General features: G+C 39.0%; 1 protein-coding gene across 1 annotated transcript in view; it reads left to right on the forward strand.

Annotated features, from left to right (window-relative positions):
* LOC148413608 (mitogen-activated protein kinase kinase kinase kinase 4-like) overlaps positions 1-25963 on the forward strand; it is a 37209-nt gene extending 11246 nt beyond the window's left edge. The window contains exons 4-33 of the mRNA XM_088431713.1: positions 1737-1862; positions 2828-2938; positions 4224-4314; positions 4433-4563; positions 5159-5213; positions 5322-5400; positions 6393-6565; positions 8481-8553; positions 8881-9004; positions 9376-9471; positions 9552-9686; positions 10368-10427; positions 12299-12625; positions 13053-13187; positions 14474-14608; positions 15724-15794; positions 16169-16245; positions 16851-16939; positions 17241-17335; positions 17849-17936; positions 18063-18221; positions 18618-18723; positions 18821-18976; positions 19393-19536; positions 19712-19846; positions 19950-20050; positions 21269-21418; positions 22716-22875; positions 23031-23170; positions 23627-25963. Of these exons, the coding sequence (XP_088287839.1) occupies positions 1737-1862; positions 2828-2938; positions 4224-4314; positions 4433-4563; positions 5159-5213; positions 5322-5400; positions 6393-6565; positions 8481-8553; positions 8881-9004; positions 9376-9471; positions 9552-9686; positions 10368-10427; positions 12299-12625; positions 13053-13187; positions 14474-14608; positions 15724-15794; positions 16169-16245; positions 16851-16939; positions 17241-17335; positions 17849-17936; positions 18063-18221; positions 18618-18723; positions 18821-18976; positions 19393-19536; positions 19712-19846; positions 19950-20050; positions 21269-21418; positions 22716-22875; positions 23031-23170; positions 23627-23710 (3606 nt within the window). The 3' untranslated portion in view covers positions 23711-25963. The remainder of the gene's footprint in view (positions 1-1736; positions 1863-2827; positions 2939-4223; positions 4315-4432; positions 4564-5158; positions 5214-5321; positions 5401-6392; positions 6566-8480; positions 8554-8880; positions 9005-9375; positions 9472-9551; positions 9687-10367; positions 10428-12298; positions 12626-13052; positions 13188-14473; positions 14609-15723; positions 15795-16168; positions 16246-16850; positions 16940-17240; positions 17336-17848; positions 17937-18062; positions 18222-18617; positions 18724-18820; positions 18977-19392; positions 19537-19711; positions 19847-19949; positions 20051-21268; positions 21419-22715; positions 22876-23030; positions 23171-23626) is intronic.
* Positions 25964-27413: the final 1450 nt, after the last annotated feature.

Below are 27413 nucleotides of genomic sequence, written 5' to 3' on the forward strand. Positions count from 1 at the left end.
TCTATTTTGTGATCTTACAGCTGCGTGTTGGGACAAACAGGTGAGGAAAGACTAACTTGAGTGCCGTTGAAAACTTATATTTTGCATTTCCTGGTCAAGAGACAATCAGAGAAAAATGCAAATTGGGTGCAGACCAAGAAAGCGGGGCCACCTGCAGTGGAAAGGCATCCCAGAATCAGCAAGACATGTCTTCATGTAAACCATTTAAAAAGCAAAATAACACACAAAAAAAAAATCTTGTTCCACTTAACACTTAATTAATACTTAATTCTAAACATTACTTTTACTTTTGGTCAGCGAGATTGTGTATGAGTTTTGGTTTTTGAAACCAGAAGTAAAAAAGGGAGCAACTACAAATGAATCTCTGGTAAGGTAAATGGTGCATGATAAGCAGTGAATTGAACCAATCCCGTTTATTCTCTCAACTGAACATGGTTCTCCGCTGCTTGGTGATGCCCTAAACTGACCATTTGTCACATTGACTGCAGACTCTTTGCAGTTTGTACTATAAAGATGCCGCAACTTTACAGATTATCATGCAAGTCAGTTGAATCATAATTAAGACTTTATCTGATGTCATGTTTGTCCTGACGAATACAACGACGGATGAAAATGACACTTCCGACATGTTAATTCACTGTTTTTTTTATTTTTTTTTACATTCCTGTCATTCGTCGGCAAAACGGGCGTCCGTCGGTGGCAGACTGACGGATAGTCCGTCAATGCTGATCAAGTGCCCACCTCTGCTCATTAGCATGCTTTGTCTCGACATACACACTCACTCACACACATGCCCATGCACACTGCAGACACAAGCAGGATGGGCTGTGTTTGAGAAAGGGGTGAAAGTTCAACTTCTACCGTGTCATTCTCTCCCCACTGTTCCTGTGGCGATTGAAAGGAGGTCAGCGAACGATAGAAGCGCCCAGTTGTTTCCTGCTATGCGGTTAACATCCACATCCAGCTTCTTTGCCACTCTTCCTCTGTCAAGTTTGGATTTAGGACTTTAAAATCAATATTGGGATTGGGTGAACAAAAATCATTCCTGCTGTGGTCAATACTACTCTCTCGACCCACCTTGACTATGGACTTCTGGTTTAATGTGCAAGAAATGTGAAAGGTCCTACTGAATTTCACCCTTGCAACCAATTGGCAAGAGCTCACTCAAGATAGCATTTAGAAACATATTTCTTCAACAACCTTATTCATTCACCTTATTCAACAAAGTTATAACCTCAAATCATCATTTTAGCTTGTTATGTTTCTGTTCCACCGTGACCCAGTACCAGAAAGCAAGGACCATAATAGCATGCTTGTATGTGTTTGCTGTGGAAGAACTTAACTACCTTGATTTCAAGTATATCTTGAATGAACGTGAAAGAAAATTGTAAAACCAGGTTGAATGAACAAAAATGTCAACAGGCACTCCAATATGCTATAGAAATTCTGGTTCTTGCTGAAACCTGCTGAAAATGCTGAGGTATAAATTTCAAATACATTTTAGTATTTTTTTCCCGTAACTGTTCGTAGTTACTTTGTAACAAGAGTGACAGCTTTTCTTTTAATGGCCTTTTTTTTAAAAGGAAATTAGAGAGAGGTTGGTCAGATAAAAATGGTAAAATAGCCTGTCCTTCCTCCTATTTTTTTTAACTTCAACCACAAAAGTAGGTCGTACGTTTTTTCTCAAACATTTGTAAAGACAATGCACATATCTTAATTTGTCCTTTTTTCTATAGGAAGAAGAAGAGGAAATAAAGCTTGAGATCAACATGTTAAAAAGTTATTCCCACCATAGAAACATCGCAACTTATTATGGAGCTTTTGTCAAGAAAAGTCCTGCTGGACAGGATCACCAGCTCTGGGTTTGTTCCGTTACTGTACAGTTTATATATTTGTATTAAGAAACTCGCTTTTACGGATTAAATATCAAGGCTTGAAATAATCGCTTTCATATCACAGTTTGAGAGTAAAAATGTACATTTTGCACCACAATCAAACACAATGAAACTTCGTTCCACAAATGATCAAAGTGCTGTGCAGTTCACATTACTGTATTTCTCCGAGTACAAGTCGACCTCGCTTATAAGTTGACCCCCCCCCCCCCCCCTTTTTTTTTTACTTTAACTTGGGTGAATTTTACAAAAACACGATTATAAGTCTAACCCTGACTTTAGTGGTTGCATAGATCATGGCTGTCCAATTAAAACACTTGGTGTAGGTTATTAAAATACAAAATTACAGAATGAGACAAAACTACAAGGCAATGTACGGGTGCGCTTAGACGCAAATGCTAAAACCGTTACAACAATAAAATGATTTCAAGTTTCAATGCTTTATTTTTTGAGACAGGCCTAAAAGGCCTAAAAGTCATCATCATTATCTGACGCGTCAAAACAGCTTCTCCCAACATCCTCGTTACTCTTCCACGGGTAGTCATCTTGGGACCCGTCCAATTTGTTTGAAATGGAGGTCTTCGGAGATGATTTGCTGATAATCTTACTTGGGATATTATCCTCAGCTTTAATCACCCAACTGACGACTGTTTTGAGAGCAGAGTGTGGAATGTTGCCCTTCGCTGCTTCTCCCCCACCTGTCGACATCCATGTCCTCGAGTTGAAGGAGACAGTCAAGCCGTCTTTTCCTTTTCATAATGCATCAACGTCCGCCGAAAAAATTATCCACATTATTATTATCCACATTACCTTATTTTTCGAATGACGTCGCCGATTAGCAAAAATTTTTCTCAAAGAAATTATTTCAAGCCTTGAATACATAGTTTATACATGCATGAAGTTTCCGCAACTTCTGATGGCATCTGTCTTTCTAGTTGGTGATGGAGTATTGTGGAGCTGGCTCAGTGACGGATTTAGTAAAAAAAACAAAGGGGAACTGTCTAAAAGAGGATTGGATTGCTTACGTTTGCCGAGAGGTTCTCAGGGTAAGGTAACACAAGCACACAAGAGCTACAAACTCATGACTTTAAATGTTAACGGAATCAACATTTCTACAGCTTTGTTGTGCATCTGTTTTTAATGTACTGTACATTGTCACTAACCAAGAGCAAAAATGAATTAATGGGTAGACGAATGAATGAATGATGGATGAACTACATCAACAATTTACATTCTGAGCATTTGTACTTCCATCTTGTCTTCGAGAAATGGCCGTTCATATTATAAAACATTCTGTATGATGATTTTTGACATCAAGATTATATCTGATGCATCATAGTACAATTTTATCTAATCTGTCCCAAAGATCCCAACTCGTAATCAGTCATTTTGTAAATGTCACATCATGGCTCTGTGCTAACTTTTGCACTGGTATCACTGATGCTATGAACTGGTTCGCACTCATACAGGATTTGGTCACACACTTTTTGCTTACGTCATAATGACCATATTTTGGGATTTACTTCTCTCGGGCCATCACATTCTTTACAAGGATTTCATATATATGATGATGAAATCAATATGTACTGGCTTTTTTATATGCAAAAAAACACCGAATTCCTCTCAAAGTCCTAAATGGTGCACAAATGTAAAATATCTTTTGATAAATCACTGAAACTTGTCGTTTTAGATCATAAATATTTCGGCTAGTACTGTTTCTAATGGGGCCACCACAATGTAACTCATGTCAGCCCCACAGGGCCGCCACACTGTAGACCTTGGTGTTGGAATCTGTAAGGTGTTTATTTGTAGTCTTTTCAATGTTGTGATTAGAATCATAAGGGATCACAAGGCCCTGAGAACCACTTTCTCTATTAAACAAGTGGATTCATAAGCATGGCGGTCAACGAGGCCTGGAATGTTGCCAGCGTTTCTTTTCTGCTGTCGTCAGCAACGCTGTCTTCTTATTGTTTCAACATCATAACACAAAACCACACTAGAGACTCGACGTTGCACGGTGAAGTCATTGTCAGAATTAGGACTCACTTCCTCTGTTTATTTAACCCCCTTTGAAGAAGTGAGAGTGCACAATCACACACATGCAGGCGCAGACACACACACAAGCACACTTTTGAAAATGGTGCTACTCATTAGGATCCTGTTCTACTAGGCTCTACCACTTAAGCTAATAGTCTCTGGTATTTTTTTCCTGAAGGGGAAAAGCATCTCAACAAGCTTGAAATACTGTTACCCTATTCAGTGAATGTTTATGACCTCATTTGTCATCTGACTGTGTGCATGTGTGTTTTTTTGTGCATGTTTGTCCTCCAGGGTCTTTCCCATCTCCATTCCCATCATGTGATTCACAGGGACATTAAGGGACAGAATGTTTTGCTTACAGAGAATGCCGAAGTAAAACTTGGTATGACACATGAACACATGCACAGTGGCATCTTGACCACATGCTGATTGCTGAAGGCACAACAATACACTGCATCACATAGTATTTAATGGTGTTATATTACGGCCATGTGTTTTAGTGGATTTTGGGGTTTCCGCACAATTGGACAAGACCATCGGTCGAAGAAACACCTTCATCGGTACTCCCTATTGGATGGCTCCGGAGGTCATTGCCTGTGATGAAAATCCTGAAGCCACATATGATTACAGGGTATTAAAAAAAAGCTTGTTTCAGACTTCAACCATTTTAAATGTCCTCTATTTGTATATGTACCCTATATTAATGCAACATGGTGAGATACTGCTTAGCGCGTTCGCCACCCAATTCTTTGGTTCAAAATTCATTCCAGGCATGTGTGGGTTTTTTTCTGGCTTCCTCCCACATTCCAAAAACATGCTGGGTTGATTGAAGACTCAAATTATTCGTTGCTGTTTAGATGAACTGTCTGTCTCTTGTATGTTCCATTCGATTGACTCGCAACCTGTCCAAGGTAGACCCATCTTTTTACCCAAAGTCAGCTGAGATAAGCTCCAGCTCACCCACAACCCAAATGATGATGTATGTTACAGAAATTATATAAATAAATAGCAATTATATACATAAAATAGAAATATGTATTGTTATTATGGCTGTCCCGATTTCTTTTTCGTTATCTAATGTTAGTCCCCTTTATGGTGACTCATCTATTGATGTACAACCACTGTTTGCAAGTCTGTTCACATACAATAACGTGATGTGGTGTGCTCATTTTGAAGTGTGTGTATGGACACCCGACTTAAACTATTTTTCCTTTCCTTCTTGTCAGAGTGACCTCTGGTCTTTAGGCATCACTGCTTTAGAAATGGCAGAAGGAGCCCCTCGTAAGTCATATCAAATTACACCTTGCTTTTTATCAACTGTATGTTCACATTCAGCATTTATCTTGACGAACATATTTTTTTTTTTGCTTTCTCCTGATATGTTTCTAGCTCTCTGTGACATGCATCCCATGCGAGCGCTGTTTCTGATTCCACGCAACCCTCCACCCAGACTTAAATCCAAAAAATGGTGAGTTTGCATATGCATATACATACACAAATGCTTATACAATTTCCAATTTCTGTTGAAAGTTTCAGACTCCAAAAAAGGCAACATCAGTCTTATTTTCTATACCGATTGCCACAACAATTACAATTCCCACACAGTAAAAAAAAAAGTCTGCTTCTTCCGTTTTTGCTTCTTCCCTCTCTTACGTCATCTCCTTCAGTCCTTTGCATAATTAATATATGCCTCAGACTGAACTGGTAGTTGAACCATACTGTCTTTCATTTACTATTAATGTCATAAGAAATTAAAGTTCATAGGACAGACGTCAATAGCTCTAAAGGTGCAGTTCTCTCACTGCCCAGCTTCTCTGCAGCTTCAGGCATTAAATGTGTTCTAGGGTAGTGCTCGGCCAAATTTTAGGCACGGCATCCATCAAACGTTGCCAGCTTTATTTCCTACATTGGAATCTTACCTGAACAAAAGAGGGCTCATCAGTTGAATGTTTCTTAAGGGATTTTCTTGGTGGATGTTCTTGTTAATCACAGGTGAGTTGGAAGATCTCTGACAAAATACAGTTTGCTGCAATCTAGGTGTAAAGTGTAAACCTATCTAGACTTTTTGTGTCTCCTTGCAACACACCTGATTCAAACGTTCAGCTCATCAGCAAGCTTTGTGGAAGCTTGATAATGTTCCTGATCATTTCAATTAGGTGTGGTGCAAGTTCCCCACCCCTTGTTTAGAGCATGCATGTGATGTGTTTGTATTTCAGATTTTGCTTTGTGTGTTTTTATTCTCATGTTTGCTTTTTCAGTGCCATTCATAGCAATAGTATCTTGCAATATCTCACTTGATGCGACCTTAAATTGCCAACAGACCAAAACGTTTCTTCAATACCCTCATACACAATGTGAACAGGAGCTGAAAGCCTCTCTTCGGGTCAAATATGTTTTGAAGTCACATTCTTTCACATATTGTCATCCATCTTTTCATTGGTGTTTTTCATCTTTTCATAGGTCCAAGCGCTTTCTGTCGTTCATCGATAACTGCCTAGTTAAGAACCATCTGCATCGGCCCACAACGGACGCACTGCTGAGACATGCCTTCATCCGTGATTTGACTAATGAGAGACAAGTTCGCATTATGCTCAAAGATCACCTCGATAGAACCAGAAAGAAAAAAGAGAAAGGTAATTGGGTGTTGTTTGTCCACAGACCCTGTTCACTTAGTTGGTTTTTTAAAATTATTTACTGTGTTTTTTGCTCACTAACACAGTTGCACAACCAAAATCACATGTTTTATTTACTTACAGCAGTGATTCGCAAATGGGGGTATATGAAAGCAATGCAGGAGATTCTGAGATTTTAACAGGTTTTCAGGTTCAGGTATCAGCATACATATATATATATATATTTTTTGTCTAAAGAATTGAACTTCAAATTGTGTAATATACTTGTCTTAGTCACTGAATGATGAATCCATTGTGATCCGGAAACTCTTTCAGTCAGCAGAGACAGAAAATGAGAGTATAAACAAGGAATTTGAGCGAGAAATGCTGGGGGGTTGGAACAGGGAAACCATCTGGTTTTAATCTGTTAGCTTATAAAACTCACTAATGACTGGTAAAATGTCTTTTTGCATGAATGAAATACTAGTCATATTAATGTGTGGGGTGGGAAAAACAGCTTTAGTTTATTTAAAAAAAAAAGATTAAATCAATAAAATTATGCTGTTCAAATGTGTGGTTTTATAGAAACAAAAGGTTCCTAATTTTTGGTCCCCTTAAAATTTTCTTTTATGTCACCAGAACTTGGCGTTAAACCATGTAGTTGTCGTAGAAAGCTACTTTTGGCTCACATGTCAATGGCATGAGCCCAAATGACGTCGTGGCCAGCAGAGATCACGGCAAAAAAAATTCTCCATCCATAGCGCATGGGAATGGATCTTCTGGCTTCTCTTTATATAAACACCTGTATTCAGCAACCCTTCCACATGTCCATGTTAACATATGGCGTCCCAGTTAAATGTTCATGTCTTACCAAGATACTTCCATACCATATGTTGGCCCAAATGTTGTTTTACGTTGCCATGGCCCATCTTTCTTTCCTGCCCAGTCAACAATATGTTTTCTGGAGCCACCAAGGGAGGGTTGAATTGTTTTCATGGGAAATGCAAACAAGCCTCTACTGATGAATACAAATATTTTTTATACAGTAGTACATGGCATTTTTGGGGCCATATGGCCAAAAAATAAAACAACAATTTTCACCTGTCATTCGAGGCAGTCGAATCAGTTGTAGTTGAAGTAATAAACTCAACAATCATCTTGAGTTTTAATATAAATAAATATTGTGGAAAATATTTAGACAATGATGATGTATTCGGATTTAAATCCGTTTGAAGAACACAGCATCATAGTTTGTGGATGACTTGTTTCAATGCCACAACTAACTCATTCAATCTCAAAGATGTCATTTTACTTATCTCTCATGGGTTTAGGCATTCAATCCTTTGTATTTATTTATTTATTTTTGGGTGTTAGAATAAGGGAGGATCAGAAAATGTCTGGCACTGAATGAGTTATTTATTTAGTAACTCTCATAAACATGTCTTATAAACCTCCCCTCCAGCATTTACCACTTTTGCAAAAACATCAATTTCATGATTTAGCTCATTTTCAGATCTTTGATGTTTAAAGTGATGAATTAAACAAATGAATTACATTCAGTTCATACTAGTTTCACTATCAATAATGAGGCATTTTGGCAATAGTTTAAATACAGTAAACCTGCAAAGATTTAATGTTTTTACTTCTCTTCCAAATACTAGCCTATACCAAAGATTATTTGTTCAATTCTGCAAGTCGACTTGAATAAACAAACTGCAGTATTCAAACACAAGCTGGCAGCTGAAGAGAATTGGGCCACATGCACAATAACTACAAGTGGATCGTGAAGTCTGATGCTGCAGTATTACACTCTGTAGGATACAAAAATGTATATACTGATATTCCAATTCCGAGCCTTACTTTTTGGGTTGTGTGCCGTAAATAATGAACTTAATGTTAACATATGTTATCTTAATTTTCCCACGGTGCTTTTCAGAGGGCCCAGAGTACGAATACAGTGGAAGTGAAGAGGAAGAAGATGAAGTTGCAGAGGAGGAAGGAGAACCCAGGTAAGACCCACTAGTATCATGTTGGATGATTTTGTTTTTAACATCAGTCAGATTGTAGATTGCATAACATGTTTTTTATGTTTACATTCGAGACATAGATCTGCTATAGTGAAAAGTCCCCTGTAGTGAAAAATTTCTGTCTGCAAACATTATTTTGTTGTAGAGGAGTTATACTGTATATAAGGTAAAAAAAATATATATTAAAAAAAACATACATCTTTGGGATTGAATGAGTTAAATATGATGTGATGAATTCATAGGTTTTTCTTCATATTGATCTGATATGATAAAATTTCTGTCCATCTCACTCTACATCATTTCTTCTAGCTCGATAGTGAATGTTCCTGGCGAATGGACATTAAGACGGGAGTTTCTACGTTTACAGACAGAGGATCGAGAAGAGAGCCGAAAAAAGGGCCACCGAGTTGGTGGTGATCAACAGAGACAACAGGTACATACGTTGATTTTATATCAAACCGTGACATATAAAATGAAATAAATCAATATCCAGTATAGCAATAATATATCATGTTGTGTAAAGTGGTTTCTTAGTAAGTGATTATTATAATTTGCATTTTTCATTTGACACAACACTCACATTTTCTTGGGGCTACCAACATTTTATTAAAATTATACTAGTACCTCAATGTAAGAGTGTGAGGATAAGTGGGAATGAGTGTTTCTCTGATTTCCCATACCGAAATATATATCGGTGGTCGCCAATGTATTACCATTAGGAGACGTAAGACAAGATCACCCCCCAAAAACACATAAATAAATAAAAATGTCTTTTAAATCTAGATCTGTGCCATGTTATTGCAGCAAATAGCAGAGCAGGAACAATACAAACAGCAGTTACTGGCTGATCGACATAGGAGGATCCAACAGCAACACGAGAAACGTCAAATGTTAGAAGATGTAAGTGCTCTGTTTGATTTGTCACTTGTAACTTTCAACAGCAAAAAGAAAAACAATGTGATTTCTTTGGAATGTTTCAGCAACAGAGGCGACAGCTGTCGGATGTTGCCGTTCAGTGGGCAGAACTACAAGAGTTAATGCTTGGAGAGGAATCGGAGAATCGTGAGAAGCGAATCCTAAAGAATGACAGATATCAGAGAAATGAGAGGAAACAGGTCAATAGTACATTTGGACTATTTTTGTTTCTGTTTTTGTGTGAAAATTTGCAACTGACAAAGTAGTTAAAAAGTGATTGCTTGAACTGGCTTTTGAAGTTCCACTACCAAGTCCTTGGTCACATTCCATCGTTCAGACGCACAACTTTTCTTCCTGTGACTTGCTAGCAAAACTATTTAGTCATTTATCGACTATTGTTGCAACATGCCTGTCGCAATGTTCTGGAGCATGTTGTTTAAAGCCCTTTCAAATTTGCACAAATCTGTTGTGCATCCAAAATTATTTTGAGAAAAATTATTGTCAGTCAATGCTGTAAGCATGTTGAGTGGCCAGTATTTGATTCAAAGATTCACGAACAAATTTTTGGGGCGTCAAAGGAGTTTTCCTTAGATTTTTAAAAAAAGGACATTTTAAAATATTTAGTGAAGTGTGTTAGCTAAAAGCTGCCCACCATCTAGAAATCTTTGAATATTTTAGACGCACCTCTCACAAGTCATCTTTTTTATATTATCGTAATTATTTTGTATGTTGTGGGCATGGTAGTGCACGGCTGTGCCTATGTGTATGTTGAGGGAGGGTCTTTATGATTGCACTTAAATTACTAGTAATTTATGGTGGCTAAATATGTATCAGTCTACTGCGTATGCATTAAACGTGTGTGCGTTTCATGTCTCAAACAGGACAATGCAGACAGACAGTGGAACGCTGATGTGTCTATAATGCCTCTGGACTCAAAGCAGGTAATTCATTTTCGACAGTGATTTTTGTAGTCGGAGCTGTGAGCATGAAAAATGTGGCTTGCCTTCCATTCGGATGTTATACGGCTAATTTTATGCTTTGAAGAAAGATATGGAGCGGGTATGAGAGACAGTTGCTACATGCCAATGAGTCTACACCAAAATGAGAAGAAAAAAAAGGGGGCTGCCACCGTGAGTAGTTGTGAATAGAAAACACTAAAAGGAAAAGTGTAGTTCAGCCATGGAATTGATTTTGTAGACCCCTGGTTGTACAGCCCATATTTATCATTTTGATGTGAAGTGAAGGGAAACAAATTTGTTTTTAATTCAGGATTTGAGAGATTCCTGTTAGGATTGAGTGAGAAGGCCATGACATACACAATGCAGGAGCTGGGATGTTAGATTCTGACAAGCTTTTAAGCCAATGTTTATCTCAGCAGGCCCTACGTTTTTCTTTTAAAGCCTACTCTCTCTGTCTCGACTGTTCGCTGCATGTCTTCTCTTCCTTTCCTTGTTTTCTCACCGCTGGCCTCCTTCTGGCATTCACAGCATGCGTCCATCTTCTTTTCTGCTATTTCTCTTGTTCTGTCGCACAGCGTTCCTTCTAAAATGTTGCGATTAATTTCAATAGGTTGTCAGCAGCATGTCTCTGTGTGCTATCACTATTGTCTTTCAGGAATGGAGGCTCGAGCTCAACTGTACTGTATACTTGTAGTTGTTGTTCCTCAAGATGATAGTCTACACTCAAATGAAACATTTTGGGAACACTTTGAAATACAATTGAAATATAAACAGTTTTCCTTATTGTTAAAGTACGATGTCGTTGGTGACACTTGTCTCTCTTTTCAGGGTTCTAATTCATGCACAACTATTACTTCTGCAGTGTATATACCATCATGTGCCCTTGGACCAAATTGTTTTTGTGGGGACCTCTTGCACTTGTAGGGACCATTTTAGTGGACCCCATAAGTTTTGACCTTTTTTTTGAGGGTCAACACTTGCTTTTAGAGTACAAGTTTGAATTGGATTTAGGCTGAGTTTTGGATAAGGGTTAGGGTTAGTCAATCTGTTGTGGTGGTTAGGGTTAGGGACTAGGGAAAGCTTTATGTCAACAGGGTGTCTCCACTACGATGAAAAAACCCACTGGTGAATCTGTGTAAATAAATGTATATAACTGATGCCTATGCATCAGGTAAAATATGGTGTACCCTCTATGTGACATACACAGTCTGATTTGTTTTGACTCACTTCTGCATAGCTTGACACAAGGTAATGTAAAATGGCCCTGGGTGTTTGTGACACGCTCAGTAAAAGGTGTTTTCGAAAAGACTTTGTGTTCAAAGCATCCATCATGTTGACACTTCTAGCAGTTACATTTTGACTATTTTATGTAAAATATGATTTAAAGGTCACTCCAAACCACTGTCCGTTCTGTGATGATTCTTTACTCTTTGTTCAGTGTCGTTATTGAATAGTTTAATCTTTACTGACAATACAATACAAATTGAAATACAATGAAACTTAGTTGTTTATTTTTTTTAACGTGCAAACGTGCTCTAGTAGAGCCCTTGTGGTGATTGGGCTGAACATGCCTAAATACTGGACTAAATATGAAAAGTGCTGGTGTATGTTTGGCATTGTTGATTTGCATTCCAGCAACCTATCGAGCATAGTATCCAGATAAATACTGTTATCTATCTAGAAATATGCTAATTGGAGGTCTTTCACAATAGTCGTTTACCATGAAATCCAATTACAGGCTGCTTTCAAAATTTGGGGGCTTTTTACCAATTTTACTGCGCACACATATTCTGCTTCATTTCGCTTCCTGGCATTGTCTGTTTCTATATGTGCTTTCCGTGTTTGTTGCATAGGGAGCTGTGACTCCAAACCAGCTGCTTCAGCTTAAGGCCAAGCACTCGCAGCCTCATCTCCAGTCACCAAGCAAGCCCCAACCTCTCAGCCAGAATCAGCAGCCTTCGTCAGGGAGGAGATCACACCGCACCCTTCCTAAAGACCAAACGCAGCTCCTGTCCCTGCAACACGACAACAAACACAGGGAGGGAGAGCGCGAGAGGCAAAGAGAAAACCTCGAGGCATCTGTCCAAAAACTAATGGCTCACAGCGGGAACACGGGCACCCCTGCCGCTACCGCCGCTGCTTCCTCGTCCAGCTGCCCCGCAAACTGCCAGCGCTCAGCGGTAAAGCCATGCCTTCCTTGGCTATCAAACACCTTTTTATCACTGCCATTGCCCACGTTGCGTTACAGGCTGTCTGTCCTTGGTGTGGCCTTGTCCGTTCACAAATCACTGAACTTCTCTTTTGATGCTCTTGTTTCCACCTACGCTCCATACCCCCAACCGTACTCCTCCATGTGAAGAAAATAAGTGTAACGTTTGGTAAAATATGCCAGAGCCTTGGAACTAACTTTTTCTGCTGCTCAATTTGTGTTTCACACAGCGTGTTTGTTATCGTTAACTAGTACGTCGAATTTCAGGTGCACGTGGATCGCCGCTTATTTGGAATTGCCGGAGTTTTCTCCTCCCACAGATTTTAACAATACAGAGTCAACGTGATTCGACCCATTTATACAACACGCTTACACGCACGATCTGTTCCATGTTTTAGATGGATTACCAGGGCTCAAATATTGCCAGGATGCTCTTAGCTGCCGGCCTGCCCAACGAGATGCACCCAAGGCTAGCTTCTGGTAGCAGTTCAAGTCCTTGTACCCCAGCTATGCAGAGAGCTCACATTAGCCAGGTATTTCACAGTCATCATGAAAATTTATTGGAGTGTAATGGAACTTCCAAGGACAATCTATATAACATTTCCAGAGAGAAAATGTTGATACATAAACAGAGGTGCATTTTCTGGCTCTCAAATGATCCACAGGTTGATTTATTTATTTATGTTGGTGCACATTTATTTCCTCGTAGATGATTTTAAAGGCTAATGGTATAAGCTGATAAGATAGGGCTCACTGGCCACATCCAGCCCGCTCATAGCCTCTGCAACCTTTATGAAATCAAAATGTCAAGTAGGCATTGCTTTTATTTTGATGTGCCCCCATGTCAACAGTGCAAGTAAAGAAAAGCAATGTCTGTGTTGACAACTTCAAGGATATTGGATTCAGTGACCTCTCCGATCATCCATCCATTTTCTCTAGCTGCTTATCCTCATTAGGGTCGCTGGTGCCTATCCTAGCTGTCTATTGCAGTTGGCAGAGGAATTTTCCCTGTTAATTATCTACAATCCTAAGAATGGAAAATAGCGTGATTGGTGCTCATTGGTGCTACACAAAGGTGTAAAGCAAAATGAATTATGTTACACACTTGTTTGACAGGTGATGATGCACATGGTAATGCTTGACTAATGCTCGAAGTATTAACACACAGCTTCATTATAGCTGCTTTGACGGTGCATTTGAGAAATATATCGCAGTTCATTATTCTTTGTCATGTCCAGCAAGCCAGCCACTTGAGTGAGGATAAGCGGCTAAAGTAAATGGATGGATGGATGTCTTGTTCTTCTTTTGGGATAAGTTACTAAGTCAAACTGTAAGAACAAAAAACATTTGCAGTTAATCCTTTGACGCTTGCTTGTTGTGTTCAAATTCTGAAAACTTTGTGCCATGGCAGTCATCTTAGAGCAGCGCTTCTCAATTATTCTTTGCAAAGCCCCCCCACTTGCTTCTCTGACTCTACATAGGATTGTTATCTCTAAAGGTTGTAAAAGTATACATAAAATGGTATCTTTTTTGACATTAACAAAAGAAAAAAGCAATATATATCCAGGTTAAGGGTTAGTCTCATACGGGGAAAAAAACAAGTGCATCAATGTGCCTGAAATAAAAAAGAAAAATGATGACAATCGTTATTTTATTGCAATTACACTTCACGTGGCAAAAACAAAGCCTTTTCCCTGGGGTCATCCGAGGGGGTCCGCCCCACTTTTTCAGAAAGACTGACTTAGAGGTTCCACTGTACAGCGCTAAGACTGCATAGTTTAACATCAGTTTGTGTATTTTTTTTTTTTTCCCCCCCCAGAATGCCAATTTGCGCTCAAGTCGAGTTGCCCCTCACAGCAGCTCAATGTCAGATATGGCTATCTCAGCATTGGCACCTTTCACGCCCATGTCACCCTCCAATGATGTCTTCTGGGATTCTGAGACGCCACCTAAGGTAGTATTTGTCTTTTTTGACCACCCAGGCAGAAAGCACACCAAACCTATTGTAGACTATAATAAAAGCCTAGGGCATAGTTTGTTGTGTATTCTTATAAATAAATGTGTTCATGTGACAAACTGCCATCCAGAAGAGAAAGGCTTTGTCCCTTTAGTGTAAATCCCTACACATTGAATAGTGTTTTTGTGTGTTCTAAGCATCCTATATGTCCACAGTCATAGGATTGGTATGAGTTTGAATTTACAGAAAATATGTGTGCTTTGGGCGGGTGGAGACATTTTATGTTTTACTTCACGGCTTTTTTGTTTGTTTGCTTGTTTGTTTTCCAAACAAAAACACCTCTGTGTTAAATGCACACCACTCCTGTTCTCTCTTCGCTGTTCTGTGTCTAATATACCCGCTGTTCTCTGCCTGGTCATAACAAAGCAAGCCATTAGGTGTATTTACTAACACAACAGCACATGGATTTAATAGGACAACAAATAATGACAAGAAAGGCAACAGGAGGTCATATGGAGTCAACAGAGCAGTTAATAACTCAATCTTTCCTCTGATTGCAGTGTAGCTTTGAACAAGCACCGACAGTGTCACGCAACCTGACAGCCTTGAGTATGTGTCAGACTGGAAGAAAACAAAAATCTTTCTTTCTTTAATTTCAGTCTAAATTGGTCATAAAATGTTGTCTGATCTTTGAAACAAGAATAAAATGTCTGCTTCAAATTCTTCCTCAGGATTCATGAAATGTCTTGTGTAACTAGCTTTTTTGAGATGATGCTATAGCATCTTAATCCGGTTGAGGTCATGACTCATGACTAGAGACTGACCGATTTGGAATTTTTCACGGCCGATACAGATTATTAGTAGTATAGGAAGGAGGCTGATATATAATATAATAACTGATTATAAAGTTGAATGAAATAAAGAGCTTTTTCCATAGAAAATAGAGTAAAAAGGGTTAGGGTTCTATAGTATATATTGTGTATATATGTGTATATACAGTGGACCCCCGCCATACAAAATTAATCCGTTCCGGAGTTGGGTTCGTAAGGCGAAATCGTCATATACTGCATGATAGAAACCTATGGTAATTAACCAATTAACCAAATTTCCAGGTCCCAGAACGCACTACTTCGAAGTTCTACTGTAGAGAACTGGTGAAAGGACACACACGGGCTGCTTCAAGGTAGTAACACCATTTATCTACAATTCCACTATATTCTTGACATGTCTGAAATGAGTCGGATTAAAATTATTGCCATGCCCCTCTAGGTTTTTTTAAGGTGAAGCTTGTCTTTGATCACTTATGTTACCTTTTTTTTGTTGTTTAAATACATCAGTGGTACTTCTAAGACATTGAAACTTGAGAAAACATTTTTCCACATGTAATTTTTAAGTATATATGCTACAGCATTATTGATGGTTATCCCCGACAGCAAATAATGTGTGTTGTATCAGTTTCAGAGCTATAAATGAAAAACTATATGTACTTGTATATGTAACTGCAATCATGTTCCATGACGCCCTGTTTCCTATCTGTGTGTCTCTGTCACCATCTAGTGGCAGTCCTGTGCTTATGACAGAGAAATGTTCAAGGTCTGTGTCTCACGGGTTATCCGTCAGCAGTAACCATTCAGGTCAGTGTCTGTCTGAGATTTATTTTTGGAAGTTAAGAAAAAATACTCCAAGAAAAAAAAAATCACAGCACAAACATACATGCAGTATATTAATTGGGTAATATTAAATATTTCAAGCAAGTTACACATGCTAAGCATGGTCAAAGATTATTCTTTGAGTATAACCATTACCATTTCATTAATTAACAAATTCATTGTTGTGGTTATCTGCATAATTAGAAAACTGCATAGTATTAAAGTGAAACCTTTTTTGCAAGAGTTGCCTTCTGTCTGTCTAGTTAAACCGACAGCTGGAAATAAACTTTGATCGTCATATTTTCAGGCCCTTTTTTGAAGCAGCATAAAATTTTACAGGGTGTTTCTGGAACTTTCTGTCATGCGTATTTTATCTACTCATATAAATATTTGTTTCAGAAATCTGCACTTATTTGAAAGAATGGTTGTAATCGTACTAAATCATCACAGTTGGTAATTAGATAATGGATTAATAAGAACAATCTTAGAATCCCGTCTATGCCAACATTCGTCCAATCAAGATTTAATTGTCATAATTTTCAGTTTTTCTCCTACCAGAACTTTAACTAATATGAGTTATTGTGTTGTAGATCACTTCAAGTTGGCTAGTCCTCGTGCGCAGCAGCGTCTTCAACAGCACAGACGGCAAATGAACGACATCACCGGCCGACATGCACCAGTAAGATTTCTTTGAATGTATTGTTGGTAATGACATGTCTGCAGACTATCACATTGCCTTGTTTAAAAAGAGATTCTCAGCGTTAAAGGGGAAAAAAACTGAATATCATTAAAGTCCATATGGCACCATTTCATCTTGGTAAAAAAAAAGTATCCCATCTTTATTATCACAAACACTTGCACTCACAGATGCATTCAAAAGAGCAATGTTTATGTCGCTAGTTGTCTGGTCTTGTTTTTTTTTGTTTTGGTTTTTTTTCCTTAAACCCGCTGAGCTTGTATTTTTCCTCACCTGTTTGCAGGGTGTCAAAACTGCTCTGAGCCCATTTAACAAAGCCACAGAATATTCCTCCTCCAGTGATGAATTTGGGAGTAGTGATGAAGAAGAGAGGAACAGGTGAGCTCTAACTGTAATTCATAACTACAAAGAGATTTGTATTTGACAAAAAAGTATCACACGATTTGTAATATTTTAAAAACATTCTTTAACAACTTCTATACCTGCATAAGATATGCCACTGCAAAAAGTTAAAACATCAGTTTAAAAAACTGTAGAAAGTTACAGGATTAAAAATATATATTTTTTAAATTGACATTTTTTAAACTCTAGAGCAATTGAACACAAAGAAAGTCAAATGTAAACTCTCTTATGACTTTGCTTTCGAACTGTACCAACTCTAGTTAAGCCGTAACAGACTTGATGATAGTGTTAGTTAATTTGTGCAGTATGACCTATGTAAAGTTTTGCATTTGATAAGTTTGCAATCTTTTTCTGGATATATGATCTCCCTCAGTGTGAGCGAATACCTTTAACATACCGTTTTTAATTGCTTTTATTCTTGGAAGTAGATTTGCCATCATTAATTATTTGGGTGTTTTGTAACTACTTCACACCTTTCTACCTTTCTAGTTGTGGTCTCCCCAATGGAAAGGGAGAGAAATACTTTAAACAAATACCAGATGGAATTGTGCTGCAGCCTCATCACAATCTTAACCAGGTTTGTACGCAAACACACACACGTCATATGATAAAACAGCTAGTTTATTTGCTTCAACTCTTGAGAAGTCATATAATAGTCATAGTATAGTTTATGGTATTCAATTTTGCTCATCAAATTTCTCAGATAACATCAGATGGTACCTACATGCTGCCGGACCTTCTGCAGAAAATATCTTCATCAAATCCTTCTCGAAATGCACTGAACCAGCAGCAGCGAACACGAGAACAGAATTACACACAATCGCCCACGGCATTGCGATCCGCCACACACCAGGAGTTACATGTGAGTACACCTAGTGACAAATAACACAACCTCTTTATTTTATTTGTTTTAATAACAAAAAGAAGCGCCATTCAAGTAAACACAGAAATCCACCCTGTCATCTTGCGCTCGCTCTTTTGCTCTCCCTCTCTCATTCGCTCTCTCACTCTTTCTAGCTCTCTCACTCTTTCATCATCTGTCTGTCTCTATCTGTCTCCAACGTGGCTGTTTTAGGAGTTGCACTAGTTTTATTTGTCCACTAGAGGGAGGTAGTGAGAGAATTATCAGCAGTAAAGCGAAATACTACCACAATTGCTTTGTAATGAACTCACGATAATTAACATTCTGATTAATAATTGTGCACTAAATCTGTGTTCAGATCACTACAGTTTTTCCTCCTTATTCTTTTTTCGTCAGGCTCTCAGCAGTCCAACCAGTCAAAACACATCATCATCTTCTTCCTCTTTCTTCTCCTTTATCGACCCAAGATTGATCCCTGTATCTTCGCCACCGCAAAGTCCAAGTGAGTACACTTCCCAACAAACATGCTTACTTCGTATAAAGTATTTTCGGTCATTTATTATCAGGAGGCTGAGTGTCATGAGATAAAATGTTTTCAGTATGCACTAAGGCTGAGCCAATCAAAAGAGAGAACCACAGGAAAGGCTCTGTGGTGAATGTGAACCCAACCAATATTCGACCACAGAGTGACAGTCCCGAGATCCGCAAATACAAGAAGAAATTCACCACTGAGGTTCTCTGTGCTGGACTTTGGGGTTTGTAGTCTTTTTTTGCTTCAAATGATCACATTAAGCAATATCAGTATCGCTGTGAATTGTTTTTGTTGCGCTTATCAAAATTATTCAATCACCATGCAAATGTACCAAAATAAGGAAGTTGAAAGTTTGAGGTCTCATTATAACTGTCCAAACATTTACACATGTACAGTGTTTTCAAATGTTTTTCTCACATTTTATACTTCTTTTTGAACGTAGAGGAATTCATCCTATTTTGCATGTGTCCCTGAAATTCTTGTCCCCCTGTTGTGATGGGCTAGCTGTCTCTCTTAAAGAAGCTCTGTGAAGAAATTAGACATTTTTGGGTATACATCGCATGATAGATAGGTTGTACTTTCTTACAAAGTTTTTGTAGAATAATACAAGTGTGGTGTTTTGATGGGTTTGCTCTGCAGGAGTGAATCTGTTGGTGGGGACAGAAAATGGCCTTTGGCTGCTTGACCGAAGTGGTCAAGGGAAGGTTTACTCACTCATTAGCAGAAGAAGGTTTCAGCAGATGGATGTGCTGGAAGGACTCAATGTGCTCATTACTATATCAGGTAAACATGCCGAAGGAGTGTCAGGTGTCTATTATATTTTATTACCCATAGCTGCATTGAATATTGTACAGGGTAAAGACGAAAAAAATATTTGAAGACGTTTTCTGCAAAGCCAGCTAACTGTATATTAGTCCGTTTGTGTAAAAATGGTGTTGATTTTTGTCTGTGTTTTAAGGTAAAAAGAACAAGCTCCGCCTTTACTACCTTTCCTGGCTAAGAAATAAAATCCTACGAAATGACCCGGAAGTGGAGAAGAGGCAGGGTTGGACATCAGTTGGCGATCTGGAAGGTTGTGTCCACTATAAAGTGGGTAAGTAGAACATTTTGACTTTCTAGATGTTGCAAATCAAGGTAGGTTTCCATTTTAGTTTTCTGTATATTCTTTTTCACGGAATTTGTGTCTCTTTGTACAGTGCGTTACGAGAAGATCAAATTTCTTGTGATTGCGTTGAAGAATGCAGTAGAGGTTTACGCCTGGGCGCCCAAGCCCTACCATAAGTTCATGGCCTTTAAGGTAGGTAACATTTCCATGTATTCAATATGCCTTTCACGTTCATTCAATATTTCATAGTCCTTAAAAACAAGACTCAGGTTGATAAGGTGTCATACAGCCTGAGTAACGTATTTTGTATTTTATTTGTACATATGAGGAGTCCAGCTCGTTCCCACCCAGTCAGCTGGCATAGGCTCCAGCATGTAGGAGTGCACATGGGGTTTTCTAGATGTTAAAATGCCATCGCCATCGTGCTTAATATAGCTAAACAATATTTGCTCACACCTACAAAAAGAGAATGTAGGTGGTCTAAACACAGATTGAGGTCAGTCTGCAAGCAAAGCTTCTATCACTGACCCATGTGATACATTCAGGCTGCGAGACCTGCACTCTCAGGAGAGTCTCATTAGAGCTGTGCCCCATTTCTTTTCATCCACTGTGGCTTGAGCTACTTTTATTTCCTTGCTCGAAAAAGACTATGAATATACAGTGTTCCCTCACCACTTTGCGTTTCAACGCATATGCCACGACACGCCCACAAGACGCATCATTGGCTCCTGGCGCAACATAGGCCAATGAGGGCAGGAGCGTGTTTCTATTCCTGCCTTCATTGGCCGATGTCACACCAGGAGCCAATCACGTGTCTTGAAGGAGTACCTGATTGACCGATATTCTCGGCAGTCTTGTCCAAGCTGTTGACTGTTGAGGACAATGCTTCCAGACAAGTATGGTGAGGACAAAAGAGAGCGTTGGGAAGGTGTTACAAAGAGTTCCTTTGTAATGAATTGGAATTCCGAGTGTAAACTCTGTTCTCCCGTTATAATGTTTGTTCAGCTACGGGCTCCACTCTCGGTAGACGTCTGAGGGCCGTTATGCCAAGGGCGACTCTGGCCCTCCGTGTTCCCTGACTACGGCTAAGGGATGGAAAGGGGAAGGGATAACAGTACCATTACTTTATAAGTTTAAAGAATTAAAGATTTAAGTAAAAATGTGTGTCGCAGTAATCTTTATGTCAAATATGTAAAGTATAAATACTTTCAAAATCCATCATTTTAAAAATTCTGGTACCCACATACACATGCACGAAAATGTCCGGGGAGGGCTACTTTGTGAATTTCACTTTTCGCAAGGTGTTTTCGGGCCCCATTAACTGCGAAAATTGAGGGAACACCGTACTGCAATTTGTATGACTGTATGCGCCCGATTCGTGTGGGTCATCACATTCTCCCGTCTTTTCAGTCTTTCAGGTCTTTACCACAAAAGCCATTGTCTGTTGATCTGACAGTAGAAGATGGCCAAAGGTTAAAGGTCATCTACGGTTCCTCATCTGGTTTCCATGCAATTGATGTAGATTCCGGTACGCCGTATGACCTCTACCTGCCCACGCATGTGAGTATCTTCCGTACGATATTCTTTGTTCCGTAGCTTGTTTATATGATTGCTTCTTGGATATTTAGCGTAAAATCATTATAGAATTGTAAATACACAACATTCAACCGTGTTCTACTTTGAGTTATGAATGGGGTTGTGAGGTAAGAGCGGTACAGCCGGTCGTTCGGAGAAATAGGCTCTAAAAATATACTCATCCTGCCCCCCCTTGCGTGTGCACATTCGTGTGTGCCTCTACAGTAGCATATTGAACCAGTTTTCATCCAGCTGTCTACCACATTTGTGCCTTAACCTTTCAGCTTTCCACGCCAATTCCCACCTTTTTACCGTTTTTTTCCCTCTTCAACTCTCACACACAAACACACACAGTTAGACATAGGTCCCTAACTTTGGGGACTCCTGAGAACACTTTACACCCACACAAGCACCAGCACACACAGAGACGGACACAACACCTCTCACCCACACAAAAGAGGAGAAATTACACACACACATACACGTACATCGGCGAATCATCTGAGGCGATTTGCATTAGCGATGTAACAATGCTGATTCCGAGGCAGAGGATTAAGATTGCGTTGCGCCTGTGGATGCCGGTGCTGATGCTGAGGATTGTGGCGGCTCATCCTCTGGTGATGTATAGACTGTCTTCACTCGCCTGGTTAAGTGTGCATCTAGCTGTCTGCTTCTCATTGATATTGTTCTGGATTGCTGAATGTAAATCACCTTTGGGTCGAATTAATTCTACCACAATTTATTTTTGTTTTCTACTTCTGTCTTTGAAGTAGTTCTTAAGACCAGATTTTATTGTCTGTAGGACTTTGTTCTTTTTCCAGAGGTATATTCATTTTGTGTACATCCACTTGACAAACATCTGGTTTTGTCCCCAGTCACTAACAAAAAACAACAATTCTATATTTCTTTTAGCATTTCTTTTCTCTGACAATGTTAATCTTATTCGTCTTAATAACGTCAATCAATTGAACCCATAGTGGCTCATTTTATAAACTAATTTATTGATTCCACTGGAGAAATGCTAAAGTTATATTAAATATTTGTGATGCTGGGAGAGATTAAAGCATAATAGAAAGTAAGCCATCGATGTTTGACTGCAAGAAGTGTATATAAATAAATGATGAAAAATAGAGTTATCTGCAGATGTGAACCAATACTTGAATACTGTAAATAGATATTGTACTCCGATGTCATATCTTTGTTCATGAGGAATACATCATGTTACATCATGTAAACTATATTAGAGTTCCCTTATGTGTGTGACTTTGCGTGTGTTTCACAGATCCAGGGTTCCATCCATCCGCATGCCATCATTATTTTGCCAAACAGTGCCGGAACAGAGGTGCTTGTTTGTTATGAAGACGAAGGCGTCTACATTGACACTTACGGACGCATCACCAAGGATACCGTCTTACAATGGGGAGAGATGCCGGCATCTGTCGGTGAGTTGTTGTTGTATACCTTTTCTTTCTTTTTTTTTTGCTTCACGAGCAACTCAATGCAGAGGTTTGACACTAATCTCAAGAAACATAACATTTCATAGAATGTGTGTTGTATATGTGTCTATACATTCATTTCTACCTGCATGCCTGTCCAGCTTATCTCCAGTCCAATCAGGTGATGGGTTGGGGAGAGAAAGCCATTGAGCTCAGGTCTGCCAACACGGGAAACCTAGAGGGGGTTTTCATGCACAAAAGGGCCCAGAAACTCAAGTTCTTGTGTGAAAGAAATGACAAGGTATGCCAGTGCTGCACATTCCACAGACTCCTCTAAGATATATATTTTTTAACTGAAATACATGGTAGCAACTATTATCCAAAATTTAAATAACAATACAAATAATAATAGGGCAGTACATCTACCTCACAGTTCAGAATCCCTATTTCAATTCCAGTTTAAACCAGACTCCCTGTGTGTAGTTTTCATGTTCTCCCCTTGCCCGTGTGGTTAAAGTTCAGTCAGTAAAAACAAAAAGCAAACCGAGATAGAAATAACTGATGCAACAACTTACTGTAATTAAAACCATTATATTATAATTAAAATCTAAAACACAGAGTAACAAATACTCCAAGTAAGGGATTGACACGACAGCAAACAGTGGCATAAACAGTGGTGTTGTGGTCCCTTGAGAAGTGGGATACTAAACAAAATTTTCCTACCGTAATTTCTAAAAAACATGCTTGTCTCCTGTAGGTCTTCTTTGCATCAGTGCAATCAGGAGGCAGCAGTCAGATCTACTTCATGACGTTGGGTCAGAACGCTCTTTTCAACTGGTAATAAACTGGAAACGTGGCGCCAACACCGGATGCTTGTGCAGGCGTTCATCATCTCAGCTTCTCACGCTCGTCTACTGTTTTTGACACATGGTGGATGTGACATTACACTAAGAAGAGCTCTCCACGAAACCTTATGACACTGACATCATTTTGGAGACGCTTTTGCCTACATCTGAAGCTTCAGTCCAACAAATTCACTGGATTTTGCTTTGTGAAAACTGCAGCTGTTCTGCAGTCAGCTCATCATGGTCGGATCAGTCCCTTTGGGTATTCTGTTCCAGGTGCGTTCCAAAGTCCTGCTACAATGCTTCTCACAAACAACATCCAGGTAATGGAGTCAAAGGTGGAAAAATAGGAGCTTTACTATCCCTTCTTTACGCCATTGAAATCATCTGAGTGCATCATAAAATCGCGTGTGAAAAAATTGGACCCTTCACATCAACGAGCGGGTCGCATATTTGATCCCACACAACGTACTTTCATCACATTCCAGCTATCAGAACGCCACACGGAGATACGTACTTAAACGCTGTGGCTTCTGTGAAACGTTTAATAGAAAAAGACCTCGGCGAAAAAGAAATAAATATCCACCCCCAGAATTGTTCAGTGGTGTTGAACCTATTCGCACTTTAAGTTCCTTCTTCATACTTTATTTTTTATCTGTTAACTGATTTTCATCTGCACCGTCATACATTTTTTAACTGATAGGTTGCGTATCACAAAATAGAGCAAAATTTACCTCCTGTCTTCGGGTAAATTAAGACCATATTAATATTAATATTAAATAGGTCCCCCGAACAGAGGTTGTGGCGAAGTCTCGCGGCATTTTAATCTCGTCCTACGAGATATCGTCCCATCTCTACTCAGGCGTCAGAATTAACGCACCATAAAATCAACATGTTCTACTGTTTGAAACAAACACAATTTAGTGATTATGTAAAAATGCACTCCAACAGTATTTCCAGGCTTTGTGTCTTGGTGTTGTACAGATTGACGTTATGTATGTACTGTAAATGTAAAACATGTTGTATAAATGCCGAGTTATTTTGTTTGAAATGACTATGAAGACTGCTTGAAGATAGACTTTGTCAAGTAACACTCAAAAGCAATCGCCTTTCGAATGTTTGAGTTGCTTTACTCGCGAGGACCAAGAATGTTGTAGTAAACATGGATCTTTAACTGGCTATGAAGGATTTCAAATTTATGCTAAAATGACTTTTTCATCTGTTTATTTTGTGGTTATTGGAGCAAACGTGCACCAGATGCATTACATACGTAAAACGACGTCACAAATGAGAGAGCCTAGCACACTTCCACCTACACGTTTACATCGCCCAAGTCTCCACCAAGAAGTGTTTTCATTTCTTAAGTACGAATGGAACCCCATTCCCTTTCTGTCCACACCCTCCTCCACTCCACTTTCATCTTCCTCGAGCTCACATTCCGCTAGTGTTTCCCAAGTGCTGTTCCTTCTCTTTTCCCACTCCATCCACCCCCAGCTTTGCTGCAGAAATCTGCATCTGCATCACTTAGCTTCTGGTGTTGTTGCTAAATGCAGTCCTGTCACGATGTGTAATTTTTGAGTGCTGCGTAATACTTCACTCATAAATTTGACTTTTGTTGCTGGGTGTATCTTTTCCTGCATTTGCAACATTCACAGTACATTTTGAATGTCTAATACATAGCTGTACATTTACACAGTGACAGTCACAAGTGTGTGTTAGCCACTAGAATTGTATGTCTTCTTGACAATTTCACGGAAGTGCGTGTTAAAAAAAGAACGGCAAAAAGTAGACGGAAAAGAATGATGTCGCTGGTGGCGGTGAAAAAAAGGACTTTGAATGTTCAAAATAGATGTATTTTTTTATGATCAGAAATGTTTCAGTAGAGGGCGCTAAACTGCGGAAATGTCTGCTTTTCAGGAGATTTTTACAAGCATATAAGATGTCAAAGATGTCATGTTGAGATGAAGGCAGCCTGCAGCTTTTAGACAATATGGACTTGAAGACATTTGCAGTATTAACACAGAACGGTTGTGTGCTTGGCATTGTGTCTCAATTCCAAGAGCCAATCGAGATTGAGTATTTTGTGGGTCAAAAACTCTATTTCTCCTTTTTCCAAACCCTGTATATGCTCAAAATATTACATTGGTTTCTTTTTCGCACTGGATTTGTGTTTGTTTTCTTCCATTTAATGTCATGCTTACATGTATATATGCACAGTGGCGGCGTACAACAATAAACATTGAACTGATTTTTTTTTTGTTTTTATATTCTGGTGTCTGACTTTTTTTGTTATTATTTGTCAGTGGTTTTTGTTTGTGTTAATATGAAAATGAAACCATCCCTTTCGAAATACAATTTAAAAAGTTAAGTGCAGAAAATCAATCGAATCATATTTCAAGGACTCGCCCTACTCACCAAAGTGGAACGCGGGCCCACCCGGAGGGACCACCCCCATTCAGGCATCCAGGGCTTTCCATCGCATGGACCCCGTGGGGAAAGTCACCACCCCCAGCCTGTCATCAGTGTGAGTAAGCGACAGAATGTGTGTTTCACACTGGTACACATCTATAGCATTTGTCACATGTAGAAGAAATGTGTTTCTATTCAAAGCAAATGAGACATTCAATTTAGTTGTTTCGGTTGTTAAAAATGGTCAGATCCGCAAATAAATTTGATTTCAACATAATGTGTTTATTATAAACAGAAATGTGAACGTTTTACTTTTTGTGAATGTGTCTTTCAAACATCCACCGAGGAATATGACATGAGAAAACGGCAAAAGGTGACAGAGGTTTGCAACATGCCTTCATGACGCAGTGGTTCCCCTCAGATGTGATTGGCAGGGTCATGGGATCCGGTGACTCGGTTCAAGCTAAATCTGTCCTCCCCACTTGACAAGTTGAGTAGCTTGGAAAAATCAAGGGTGGAGGGTTCTGCGTCTTTGCAGTGATGCAACAATGAGAATGCAGAATATTTTCCAGTCCAGTAAAGCAACAGAACATTTTTGCTGAACTTGGCTCGGATCGGAACGGCCTCACAGTTCTCAGGTTTGAATCTTAGTCCCGGCCTCCCTGTTCAAGTCTGCATGTTCATTTATCTGGTTAGGCTTTCCTCCCCCCAGGTTTCCAAAACATGCATGTTAGTATAATTAAGGACTTAAAATTTGTGTATAAATGAGTGTGAAAGGTTTCTGTCTATTCATGTATTTGCACAGCAGTTGGATGGCAACCAGCCTAGGGTCAACCCTGCAGTAAAGTAGGCTACCACATGTATCAAAAAATAACTTTGGTAGAAACAAAACTTACCTTGGAAGGTACTCGATTAAAACTGCAATTATTTGTACCAAAAGTAGGGCCGTTTTCTGATCAATTGTGCAAAATTGTTGAAGGTAAAAGAAAAGTGACTACGTTATCACCTTTTTAGCATTTTAACTTTGATTATTTGCTGGTTAGTTAACTTCAGTTGTGTATTTAAAGTTCTGCATGTGCACTAATGAGCAAAATTAGCCATCTTATTTTAGCTGCGCCTTATAATCCTGTGGGCCTTATAGTGCGGGAAATATGGTACTTTTTTTTTTTTTTTTCCAAAAAATCTTTCAAGTGTCTGGCTAAAAGAAGGTCTTAAAATGACTGGTACCAAATGAGTTAAGGAATAAAGAAATCAGTAACTGTAGATACAGTAATTATGTATAAGATAATC

This window comes from Hippichthys cyanospilos, chromosome 13 (genome assembly GCF_059441005.1).
Source record: "Hippichthys cyanospilos isolate Australia breed blue-spotted pipefish chromosome 13, RoL_Hcya_1.0, whole genome shotgun sequence".
Classification (NCBI taxonomy): Eukaryota; Metazoa; Chordata; class Actinopteri; order Syngnathiformes; family Syngnathidae; genus Hippichthys; species Hippichthys cyanospilos.